Here is a 12,929-nt window from a genome sequence, read left to right as displayed (position 1 = left end):
AACGCTAAATTGTGGCGTGGTGTAGAAAAGTTTTTGACAACTGCATATGCTATAATAACCTCCAGTTACCCCAACTGTCCGGTTTCTCGCTCTTTATTTTTACATACAAAGTAGACTAATAGACATAAGCTGGAAAATCGTAAATTTTCCGAGTTGATACTCCACTAAAGCCCTTCTTATTATCCCTAACTTTCCAAACAGTACCCACAGATTGGCCAAAAGAACACAATGCGCCCCGGAGCAGCAAGCAACCGGCATCTGGCGCTCGGGCGTCACAAGCACAAGACGCGACCAAACACCCATATGCAGGCAGGTGAATCTCCACACCTCACGCCCGATTCGGAGACACTGGGCACAGGCGCATATGCCTGTCTGTCTCGGTTGATCCCATCCCATCCCCTTCCGAAAAGCAGCTCAAGAACAAGAAAGGCTCCTCTCACACTGCTCAAGTCTCCGATCAGAAAAAGAAGAAAGGGGGTCCGGTTGCTGAATGCTGATGCTGTCAAGTAAAGCTTACCCAGAATCCAGCGTGCCACTAGCCAAACTACGATTAGGTTAATTGAGCTAGTAGTAGCTGACGAGCAAGCAAGCAACAATCCAGGCAGCACTAGTGCTGCTTGCTGGCTGCTGCTGCTGCTAGTGCTTGGACCGGATATGTACGTACCACGAGTGACAAAAGGCATCTCATCTCTCTCTCTCAGGCCTGTTTAGATCCAGCATTTTTTGACAAAATAGATCTAATCACTGGGGTAAGAAAATGATAACTTTGTATTTGGCATTTGACAGTCTAAGTAGTAAATTTCACCAAAAAATATATAAGGACGCGGACCACCTCTCACTTTTGTCAAAAAAATGGTAACTTTTGCATGCCTCTAAACACCAACATGTAAAAATACAATGTCAAAACTTTTGCCACCAAAAATTTTGCCATTTGCTATTTCAAATGCCTCTAAACAGAGCCTCACGGAGAAAAGAAAGTGGTCACTGGACTCCATTGATGCTCCCGATCCCTAGCTGTTCATATGCTGTAGTTCCTCGGCAAAGGCCATTGATTTCTTTGCTTTCATCAAATGAAAGCAAAGAACCTAAGGAGATACGATTCCTACGCATTGGGAACGCATTGGGAAGAAGTTGTTCGCCAAAGCACATTAGGATTGTAATAATGTCATCTCCACTTTAATACTAATAAGAGGATTAGCGCACTATAGTAATCATCGACATAAAAAGGGCGTCAACAACCAGCTATGATGAGGGAATATGCCTCCTGCCGTGGAGTTCGGTCTCAAAGGACTACAGGAGAGAGCTGCCTGAGTTTGCACTTGGCACATTGCAGGTTAAGTTAGTATCATGTACTTCCTGGTCGTATTGGAGCCGTGCCAGATCGCATGAATTATCACAACCAACTCACCGTTGTCCTCATGTATACCCAGAAACAACATTGGCGTGCTATTATATATCGCAACTTCACGTTGACCAGTACGGAAGTTTGTTCGAGCACACTGACAACGTTTCCACGGTTTCAGAGCACAACTGAATTTCCGATCTTGCAAAAATACTGTTACCTGCATAAAACTGAGCAACTGACCGGCCGCCGGCTTAGGAGATAATAAGAGATACGGAAAATAAGACGGCAAAAGCAAACCATAAGAGAATGCCCTGAAGATAACTTATCATAGTTGCACTTGCACAGTGCACAAGTGACTGGAGCATCAGTCTAGGACAAGGCACACAAACATGTTGCCATGAATGCCGCAATCTTAAGGATCGGCATCAGACATGCAAAATTTTGGAAGATCTATTGAGTTTTAGTTGCCTCTTCTACCTCGGCCACGGAAACCACGACCGCCACCTCGTCCTCCTCCTCCCCTACCACCACCGCGGTAGCCGCCAGCCTTCTTACCATTGGACTTGCCGCCGATCTTCATGTCCTCTGGGAGAGGAAGTATGTTGTCAACACACTTACGGAAGCTAAAGTCATCAGAAGATCCATCAACACGTCGGACGAAGAAACAACGGCTCTGCCACACCGGGTGGTTGCGGATCTCAAACGCTTCAACTCCTGGCCCAATTTTCCTATCAGACTCAGCATGGCCTTTTTTCAGCAAGTCTTCCAACACCATATGCTCATACTGCAAAAGTTGAAAAGAGATTCAGCAAACCTAAGAGTTACAGCGGCAATGACAATGCAAATAAATGAATGACATAGTTTCAGCAAACCTAAGTGTGACAGGAGCAATGGCAACGCAAAAAAGTGAATGGCAAAGTTGACATCTGGCTAGTTAGAAGCAGACAAAGTACAGCACAAGCACATAGTCACCTGGAAGCTATGAACCACAATTGGTTACTGAGAAACTCCAGGTCAGGTCTAGCAATGAGTTTTTTCCCCCAAGGGAAGCTACCAATGAGCATATCATTGTAATAAAACATCCCACTCAAAAATAGTTTTATCTTCCAACAGCAATGAAGTAAAGATTAAAGACTCAAGTATGGGATGATTTTGAACAAATATAGATAAACAATCACCATGTCTTTTTAACTCGTATGTGTGCTAGACACCTCAATTTTTGTGCAAACAAATCATAATTGAAGTGTTGATAAATTTTGGATTAAGCTATACACATACAAAATCATAATTGAAGTCTTGATGAATTTTGGATTAAGCTCTATGCATACAAACAATGAAACCCCCTTCCGCATCATAAAGCATATAATACAAATTCCAAACACATAAGTGAAATAAAAAATAGCCTCCAATACAAATTGGTACAGTATAATTATAAGAGTAATCAGTAAAGCCACTAGTCTGACAGAAAAAAGAATGATCACTTTTACCCCTCTACTGCTGCACTTGCTCAAAAACAGGAAGGCCACAATTTTCTTATCAAAGAAAAAATTGTTACTAATGGTACTGGTCAATAACTCAATTTTAACAAGCCAAACATCAAAGGACCATTTGGAGGTCGCAAGAAAACCAGATTCAAACTGCAAATAATAATATAAAACCTCAAGCTAAAGTGCTAAACAAACAGGCCTGAAGCCTCAAATAGAATTTGTTATCCTTGTGACACGACCTTAAATCCATTGCATATGAAGACAAGATCTTCAAATGATCTGCAAATAGTTGGTGGCAAACAAACACACACACAACATTAATGACCACAAACAACAAAGTAAACAGCCCTGTTCATCAAACACCAAATACAAAAACTCATATGGAGTCCCAACATATGAAGACAATGTAGCTTAAAGAGTATTTAGCAGCATATATTCTGAAACTTACCATGGAACCTAAAAGAACAGCTAAATAATAGAATGGTATTGTTTAAGCACTAAATCACCGATACTATTGAACTTAATATAGCATGTCAATTCACAAACATCGTAGGATTAGAAGTACAATGTACAATTATTGGTTTACAAGTACATAACATACATACAAAATGTCTAAAGTAACCCCTCCAAGCTTAATTGCATTCCTGACCATGACGGATCAACTTAATGGACCTGGGGGCTCTATGGATTATGATGCGATCTGGCTAATTACAAGGTGGACAGTCAATTATCACGTCGAATTAGATAGCCAATTGGAGCAAACCGCTATTAAAGGCAAAGGTCTACCTAATCCAGGCACCATGACGTCGATAAAGCTAATCAAATCAACCTACCAACTTGTCACGACAGAGCAATGAGGTATTGAGATTAAAACTTTTATATCACTACAGTTTAGCTACAACAACACGGATCGGAAATAATCACAAAGGAAGAGACATCTCGAGGCCCAAAACAGCGAGAGGCATCACCTTGTTGATATCAAGCTGTGGCGCCCATGAGTGGAGAAGAGCGAAGAAGTAGTCAAACATCTCGACGCTCGTGGCGAACTCCTTGGGACCCAGCTTCACCGGCTTCCCCTCCTCTTCCTTCGCGTTCTCTTCCTTCCCCTGCGCCTCATCCTCCGCTCCCTTCGCCTCCTTCTCCTTCTCCTTCTCCTCCCCTTCCCCTCCCACCTTCTGCTTCTTAGCCGCCGCCTCCTCCGCCGCATCGCCAGCAGCGACGGTGGCGGAGTCGTCCCCTTCCTCCCGCTCCCTCTTCAGGCTAGGATTCGCCGCAGCCGGCTCCTGCACCTCGGCTTCCATCGCCGCCGTCGCCGCCGCCTCAGGTTCAGCCATGGCCGGAGCTCCGAATCGCGCGTGGGAGGCGAGAGAGACCGAGCTCGAAGAATCGGCGGAGGCGGTAGGGTTTTGGAGGTTCCAAGCCGAGAGGAGGGAGGGTTAAGTATCAACGCGAGAACCAAAGCAAAACTTGATGCGAGCCCAGGTGGGCCCACCAGAGGAAGGCCCGGCCCAATAGCAAAGCGTCGGGTACTCGGGTTGGGAAGGAAAGGAATCGGGTTCGCGAGGGGGAGGAAGGAAGGAAGCACGCTGACGTGTACATAAACCGCTCGGGGGAAAATGCAACTCGCCGCCGTCGTCCCCGCGCCGTTCCGAGCCGTCGCGCCCGCCGCCGCCGGTGAGGGCCAGGCTCAGGCCCTGCTCCGCGGGCGCCGCCCGTCGCTCTCCGGGGCGCTTCTGTTCCTTAGCATCGGCGCCTTCAGCGCCGCCGTCGCCTGCAGGAGCAGGACGGGGTGCGCCTTCTCCCACCGCCGCTTCCCCTTCCTCGGGTAACTATAACCACCACTCTTTCCTCTTAGCTGTTCTAAGAAATTATGCTGCTTCCTTCTTGCTTGATGCGAGGGAGGCGATCTCATTGGGATGGGTTACGCCGCGCTGCCTTAGTCGTTTGGATTGGTCGCCGTTGTGCGCCTGGTTGAATCGCCAAGTAGTACCTAGGTGCAGATTTATGAGGAATCCACATAATTGAGGTAGATTGTGCTGCTAAAAACTAAATATTGTGGCATGGTTTGGTCTATTATAAGATTTTATTTATGCAATGACATTGATAGATGTGTGAACTTTGAAGGTTAACAGTGCTACGCTGTTATCTAGTTTCAGTCCTTGTAATGAACTAGTCCCATTCATAATTATGATACATGAATGCAAATTTCTCAGGGTAAGAGGTCTCAGCTCTGCTCGGATGGAATCCGCTTCCACCACCGTGCCGTCCATTGTTGTGTATGTGACTGTTCCAAACAGGGAAGCAGGTATTTATGCATCCTTTTCGTGGAACTTGCTACTAAATATATTTCATTTCCTCCACGAGGAAACAATTAGATTTGATATTGATCTTGCACTATCTATCTTGTGAGCATCAAGTTTCTCCCTTGAATTTTGTTGTTTAGTGTTTTATTTTTTTCTAATTATTACTGTTGCATTTAGTTCTGGAATTCGTTTAAGCAGTCTTTAAAAAGTATCATGTTTCACATCTACTGCAGGGAAGAAGCTATCTCAAAGCATCATCAGTGAGAAACTAGCTGCGTGTGTCAATATAGTGCCTGGTTTGTCATTTTGCTCATTTTTTTTAAAAAAAAGTTAATAGTATTTCAATGGATAATCGCAGATTTGTGTGTTGAATACACAAATTGGAAAAATGGGGGCCTGTTGAACTAGGGCTGCTTGACAGTTATTTCAATGGATAATCGTAGTCGGCAGTTCGACATGTACGGATGTACCTATCACTTTGTTCTAGGCCGACTAGGGTCTAGTCGCCTCGCCACTATTCGACAGGGGGCCTGTCGAACACCCCTAGTTTGATAGGCTCCTTTTCGGCCGACCCTTAGTCGAGAGTTTTTAAATGCACGGAAAAATATATTTGCCTAAATCTAATAGAAAATGGTAAGAAATCTAACTATGTTTATTGGTAAAACAATAGTGCAAAATTTTGTATAGGTATGGAGAATTTGGGTTGCTTTAAGTAGAAGTGGAATAAAAAAAATTTGTATTTATTGAGAACAAAGGCATAATATATTGATGGTTTGCAAAGTTACCATGAAATCGTCATCAATAATGGTTGGACAGGCTAACAACCTTCGACCTAAAGCATTTTCTCTTATGGACCTGACGACCATGCAACATCTGCCGCATGAGCACAAGGGACGTTCCAGCCATGGTGGCAGCATGTGAGGTTGCACCCTCCAATCATGGCGCTTGGTTTGAACACGCCGCTCTTCTTCCTCCTTTAGTCTCACGTATTGTTCTAGTGATTCATCAGGGAAAACCCACTGCCCGTGGATGAAGTAAATGTTTGGATCAAACTCGGGGTTTTCCATGTCAATCATTCAAAGAACGGCCATTAGTTTTATTAAACAACCCAAATTTTACATACCTATACCAAAATTTGCACTATTGTTTTACCGATAAACATATTTAGATTTCTTACCCTTTTTCTATTATAGATTTATGCAAATATAGTTTTTCGTACTTTTTAAACCTATTGACTATGAGTTGGTTGAAAAGGAGCATGTCGATCTAGGGGTGTTTGATAGGACCCTTGTGGAACAGTGGTGAGCTGAGAGGTCCCCAATGAACCTAGGCCAGAATGACAGGTGCCTGTTGAATTGTTGGTTGTCGATAGGGCCCCTGTCAAACAGGCCCTATTTTACATGTCCCTACTTCTGCAAATTTTTGTATACAGGCCATATTTCTGCAATTATTTATTAAAATACTATTATTTTAAAAAAAATATTTTGCTCCTCTTTTCCATTTCTCTACTTATGGATGACACTATGTGATGATGAACCCAATCATAATTCAGTGTTATTGCTCTTCTGTAATCCATAAAAAAACATCTTTATTACCTTTGAAAAAATTAATGATAACGCAGAAAGGTTTTAAAGCCTCATCATTTTGTTTTTAGAAAGCATAAGTGAAACCACCTGTTGACCATAAATATAATGTTTGGGTTAAATTTTTATATACGTGCTAGCTATTGACGATATAAAAGCAAATGCTACAAAATAAACTATGATGAGAAAACCCCAAAATCAACTCTAAATTTAAAAATTCAAATTTTGGCTTATAAGAATAAGCATAAGCGAAAATTAAGATGAGGGGCTTCGTAAAGTTGTCACTGTAAACGAATTAGATTGAAAAAACATCACATTATCAGATGTGGGAACAAACTCTGCTAGACCTTTGCTAGTTTGCTTAGCTTATTTTGTACTGAAACAAGTACTCGTTGAATCACAAATTATAATGGTGCTTTGGTTGTCTCATGCTTGGTGTGCTGCCCTTGTACGGTTAGACAACAGATATTGTGCCAAGATTTGCAATTAGTTTTTTTCCATGTTATCATTTGTATTGAATTATACTGAAGTTCTCGTTGTGTCAGGCATTGAATCTGTTTATTGGTGGGAGGGAAAGGTGCGTTGCTGAAATACACCGCTAGATTGAATAGATTACTGATTCTTATTTTTGTAACTGAGCAATTTGTCAAATTCCTTGAGATGATATAGTTCCTCTTGAGCTCCTTGGCAAACTTAGAACTTAGAACTTGGTTATCAATAATCTGCCCGCTTGCAGGTGCAAACTGATGCCGAAGAGTTGCTCATAATCAAGACTAGAGAATCTCTTCTAGATGCCTTGACTGAACATGTCAAATCTAACCATGAATACGAGTAAGCTTCATTCTTGTTGTATGTATGCTTTTACTACCAGTATAGTTTAAGCGGCACTGGTCATGTTCTGTCATATTTACTGGTCATTTGTTCGTGCAGTGTTCCTGAAGTTATTGCTCTTCCCATAACTGGTGGTAACACCAAGTATCTGGAATGGATCAAGAACAGTACAAAGGAAAACTGAGATGGTTTACAACCTGCTAGCTTGCTTGGGTCTATGAATATGGTTATACACGAAACCATATCTTAATTCATATAAATTGCTGACATTGGTCGCAGCTCTACCACCTGCATTTCTGTGAGGTTGCAAACAAAATTCACACCGGTAAAATCTGACTAAAATTCTCTAGCCTATCGGCACATACACACGAGACAGGCACCCGTGACAATCTTTTGATGTCACGTACCTTATTGCACAGATCGATCGGAAAAGCTAGTAGAGCACATCAACAAGAGGACACCACCATAATTTCACAAAGGAAAAAAGGAGAAGAATACAGAGGGAGCTGAGGCTGCATGCACAAGCTGTTCTCGTGCATGGCTAGCAGCTGGCTCACTAGTAGTAGCAGATGATCTCAGTTGCATGACTCCTTTGCGAAGCCGACGCGTGAGTTGGTGACGTCGAAGACGACGCGGATGTTCTGCTGCTGCAGGTTGGCAACGACGTTGACGACGGAGTTGACGTTCTGCGGCGCCTCGGCCATGGCGAGGCAGGCCAGCGGCGTGGCGCTGCTGTGGATGAGCGTGTTCTCCATCGGCAGCGTCAGGTCCACGCCGCCGTCCATGTGGATGGTCACGGGCGGCGCGCCGCCGGCCGCCACCTCGTCGGTGTTGAAGCACGTGTCGAACGCGCCCAGCGACGTGTACCCGCTCGGCGCGGCCACCTGGCGCCGGAACTCGTCGCGCAGCGCCGCGTAGACGGGCGCCGTCCACCGCGTGATCACCGTGCCGGAGTCGACCACCGTGCCGGCGCCGGTGTTGGGGTCGAACGCGAACGACCCGGCCGGCGCCTTCACCCACGCGCGCCCCACGCTGAGCCCGGTCACGTTCACGTAGTAGAGCGACGACCGGTGCGGGTTCCTCAGCATCGGCGTGTACCGGACGCTCCTCGGCTGGCCGCCGGCGCCCAGCCGGAGCGAGCCGGAGAAGTAGTACGACTTGTAGCTGGGCAGGCAGTAGGAGAAGACGCCATTGTACAGGCTCCCCGCCTGGGAGAGCAGCGCCATGGGGCCCCGGCCGAGGCCCAGCAGCCCCTGCTTCGGCAGGTTCGTCGTCGGCCCGGTCACCGCGTTCACGCACCCGAACGTGTAGTTGGGGATGCTGTCCCTGCCCAGCTTCAGCGAGTCGCTGGCCAGCGCCGCCTGGAAGGAGGCGTCGGCGAACGGCTTCGCGAAGGCGCACGTCGGCAGCGGCGCCGCGCTCTGCGACGGGTCGCTCTGCGCCGGGCACGCCTGGCCCTGGAAGAGCGGGCACCACGACGAGGAGCAGGGGAGGGAGGCGTAGGAGGAGGAGTTCGCCGGGACGAAGAGGCTGCTGGTCGGGCAGGTGCTGCACGGGGAGCAGTGCGCCCAGGTGGCGTCGGCGCTGGTGTCGAGCGCGAGCAGGACCTGCTGCGACGGCGAGCCGAGCCCGGCGCGGACGACGTAGGAGGGGGGCGTCTGGCCGGAGGCGACGGGCGCGGAGGAGACGCCGGTGGATGCGGCCTTGGAGGAGAGGAAGAGGAGGCGGGCGTCGTCCTCGCGGGCGAGCGCGATGATGGACTCGAGCGGGGAGGGCGACGCGGGATGCACGTTGTGGTACACGGAGAGGTCGGCGGCGGCGGCGGTGAGGAGGAGGAGGAGGAGAGGAATGGTGGTGGCCGCCATGGCGGTCGAGATGGAAGCAGCTGGGCTAGCTTGCTGGGAGAGCGTCACTGAGGGGAGTGTAGACCGTGTGAGTGGTGTGGGTTTATATAGGGTTTCTAGCTGTTGATTCTGTAGTCTCTATGTGCCATTATTTTGGCTTGTGGGGCCACTTATTTACTTGTGTTAATAAGTACAGTATCTCGTTAATTTTATAAAGTGTATGTTAATTAAAAAGTCTTTAAAACTAATCCCCACGTCACTAAAATATGAGGTGTACTGTAAAAACTACTACATATCTCATGATATATTATCAACAACCGCAAAACTGATATCACCAAAAATAATCATCATCATAGATCTAATGCTTTTGCATGCATGACACTAAATATATATCTTTTGAGTTTAATTGCTAGTAAAAGTTTGTAAATGTTGATTAAAATTTAAAAATATGGGTAACTTACATGAGACGGAGAGTTTAAGGGTTATGGTTTAACTTTTTTTAATAAAAACAAACAACATATTTATAAATAAAAAATAATTTATAAATAAAATTTTTATATACGTCTTACTAGTGATCTAAAAGCAAAAAGCAAAAAATAAACTATGATGAAAAATATCAAAATCAACTCTAAAATTAAATTTTTAAACTTTAGCTTATAAAAATAGGCCGAAACAAAAAAATTAAATTGTAACTTGTTTTAGACTTCTACTTAGTCTTTGTTTAAAGACAGGCATCTTGTTAAATATCTCATTTTTGAAATATTGTAGTTTAACTTATTGACCATGTACACGGGATCAGACTTTTGCTCATTTTTTCCCAATTGAGGTACACATAAACCATTATACATGCGGTCACGAATATGCCCACGCACAAAGAGAGTGAAGTTACCTAACACACACACCAAAGGAGTGAGGTCACCAGCATCTGCTTATACTCCGGTACCTAATTTTCACCTCAGGATTAAAACCGATGGGTAAGTTCTGTACACTACCGGTGGCGTCTTGACAATGTTCTGCTTCCCCTAAGAGTGGAAAGATTATTTGGCGTAACAATCTCTCACTAGACGAAAAATGTCACAAAGCGTAATTACTACTCCATTTTGGAGCAGCAAAATATAGGCTTGTCAGGTGCAAAGTTGTGGTAGCTAAAGTGAGGCACACCCAACCAAACTGACACTTACTCTTAGTTAAGCTGAGACAGTGAGGAGGACAGATTAAGGAAGCTAAACTCCGCGACCAAAAGTCACAAAGATGAACAAGAACATTGTACTACTCCCACATCCTGTCACTTTTTTTTTTGTCCGGCTACTGCATGTAAAACCTGACGAAATCCCGAATCCTGACACGTCCTGAGACAGCTTCTTCACGGGTCAACAAGGACAAGGATCGTCACACCCTGTCGATCGAGTCTCACTACCAGGTGTTACCGTCAACCAATCAGCAACCGTAGAGTGCCTTTCAATGGCCTTAAACTAGCGTTATTTCTCTGGATCACTGTTCGTTGGTGGATGATGACGAGATTAACTTTTGTTTATTAACCCAGATGTGTACAGTAATTAAACGTAGTAGAGTAGGAGTATTGATGTAGATGCTCGCTCTCGTTGTGCTTTTATATGTAGCGGCACGTGATCCGAATGATGTTCAAAGGACCATGATCCATTGGCATGGACTGTGGTCTCTGGTACGCATGCAGATGCAGGCACGTACGTACGTTACGTTGATAAGCACTCTGCCCATGCTAGGAGTATCTTTCACAGAGATTAGATTAGAATACTGCTATGTCCTACTACGTAGGTACACTAATCTGTCTAAGAGCATCTTTAACAGATAGCTTAAATACTTATTTAGCCACTTCTTATTTTATTTGGTCACTCAAATTTATCTTTTACTCCAACAGTCTCTCTATCCCCTCTCTATTCTGAGTTTATGATAGGTGGGTCCCACGTATCATCTCCTTTCTTCCTCTCCCTCAGCCTCCTTTTCTTTTTCTCTCTCTCACCTGAGGCAGACGATGGCGCTGGGAGTCGGAGGGCGCCGGAGCCCGCGGCGGCGCAGCCGGCCACGAGGCAGGAAGGCGGCGGGGCAGGGAAACGGCGGCACGGCCGGCCGCGGGAAGGCTTTTTTCATCAGACTCTCTAAATTTTAGCTTGGAGAGTTGGATGGCCAGTTTGTTGGACATACTCTAATCGATCAGTGCACAATTAGAAATAACTATATTTATACAATTCAGAACAACTGTTATATTTTAAGGAGAATGGAGTGATTAGTTAACTATGCTACTTTTTATATTTAGATAATGAGAGCATATATCCTAATTAATATTTTAGATAATGCGAATGGTATGTTTAGCGACCGTCGGTCGGTCACATGGGAGGGCGGATAGGTATGATACAGCAGCAGCAATCTAGATCGACAGATCACGTATACATGTATGCATGTACATACGTGACGCCAAACGATCCGGATATATATGTAGACACGCGTGATTCCTTCCGCGGCCCCTTTTCCGGGCTGGATTCTACTGTTCCGCTTCACGAGCAGAGCAGGCAATGCAAGGCATGAGCTCCAGCTCCGGCCGGCGTCGCATCCATCTCCATCTCCAGCCTCCAGCTCGGCATGCCCACGCACGTACGTAAAAACGGTGTGTACTGCTACACGCCTCGAGCGGATGGCCCGTGCCCCGCACTGCGCTTTTGCTTATAAAATTTTTAAGTTAACTTAGAGTTTTTCTTATCTTAATTTATTTTCGAGCCCTTATTTTTATATTGTTAAGAATATTTATAAATTATTTTATGTTTGAAAATAGGTCGTTTGACCTTTTCAAAGAACCAAATTACAAGGTCCCGAGCTTTCTCAGTTAATTTCTTAGGAAATTTTAGGGTACATACCAGATACCTACTGTATTAACTTTTTTAAAAATATATATGATATTTAAAGTTATCGTTTCAAAAATGCTAACAAGAAAAAGACTCCGATTTCTTTCCATCAGCATGATCGATATATCATTTGTTTATGTGACATGCTACTCGAGCTGCTAAACAATATCTTTTTAAATAAAATATTACAAATTTGTTAAAAATCATAGTGATATCTTTTTAAGTTTTAATTAACAGTTAATTAATCATGGGCTGCTCCCAAGCTCAGTCTAAACAACGTAGTAGCGGGGAGAAATTCTTCAAGAGAAACATATAGCATGGCACAAATAATAGAACGGACAATCTTTTTAAAAAGGGGGGCTTTTCGTTTACACGGCCAATTGCTGCGATTTGCACGCCATTAAAACACCTTACAAGCAAGCATCATCAACAAACCAGCCAAAGGAACAGATGAGCAGTCAACGGTGCAGAGCGCTACTGAAATCCAGCAGGAAGATCATCGTTCCAATCCATGGCTAAGGACAATCTTTACCCACTTATCAGCAAATTGATTAGCAGGGGAAGCACAAAAAAAAAAAAAAGAAGAGGAACACACACAGATCTTCCAACTTATTAATGCATCACTCTCGTGATCGAATTGTCGGTGAGAGTAAGCCCAAA

General features: G+C 44.7%; 3 protein-coding genes across 3 annotated transcripts; 1 reads left to right on the top strand and 2 right to left on the bottom strand.

The window, feature by feature from the left end:
* Nucleotides 1–1,568: 1,568 nt before the first annotated feature.
* LOC102716198 (protein EMBRYO DEFECTIVE 514) lies at nt 1,569–4,248 on the bottom strand. The gene is made up of 2 exons (XM_006649462.3): nt 3,801–4,248; nt 1,569–2,129 (listed from the first exon to the last, which is right to left on the bottom strand). The coding sequence occupies exons 1-2, from the start codon at nt 4,164–4,166 to the stop codon at nt 1,806–1,808; spliced, it is 690 nt and encodes a 229-aa protein (XP_006649525.1). The 5' UTR covers nt 4,167–4,248; the 3' UTR covers nt 1,569–1,805.
* A 119-nt stretch (nt 4,249–4,367) lies between these two features.
* LOC102715463 (protein CutA 1, chloroplastic-like) lies at nt 4,368–8,077 on the top strand. Its single transcript, XM_040521915.1, has 6 exons — nt 4,368–4,657; nt 5,046–5,137; nt 5,369–5,431; nt 7,264–7,295; nt 7,455–7,549; nt 7,649–8,077. Exons 1-6 carry the CDS (start codon nt 4,449–4,451, stop codon nt 7,731–7,733), a joined length of 576 nt encoding a protein of 191 aa, XP_040377849.1. The 5' UTR covers nt 4,368–4,448; the 3' UTR covers nt 7,734–8,077.
* On the bottom strand, nt 8,073–9,476 carry LOC102715924 (aspartyl protease 25). The gene has a single exon (XM_006649461.3). The coding sequence runs from the start codon at nt 9,412–9,414 to the stop codon at nt 8,125–8,127; it is 1,290 nt and encodes a 429-aa protein (XP_006649524.2). The 5' UTR covers nt 9,415–9,476; the 3' UTR covers nt 8,073–8,124.
* Between the last annotated feature and the right edge of the window lie 3,453 nt (nt 9,477–12,929).

The sequence above is a fragment of the Oryza brachyantha genome, chromosome 3 (genome assembly GCF_000231095.2).
Source record: "Oryza brachyantha chromosome 3, ObraRS2, whole genome shotgun sequence".
Taxonomy (NCBI): Eukaryota; Viridiplantae; Streptophyta; class Magnoliopsida; order Poales; family Poaceae; genus Oryza; species Oryza brachyantha.
This window is presented reverse-complemented; position numbering and strand designations above follow the sequence as displayed.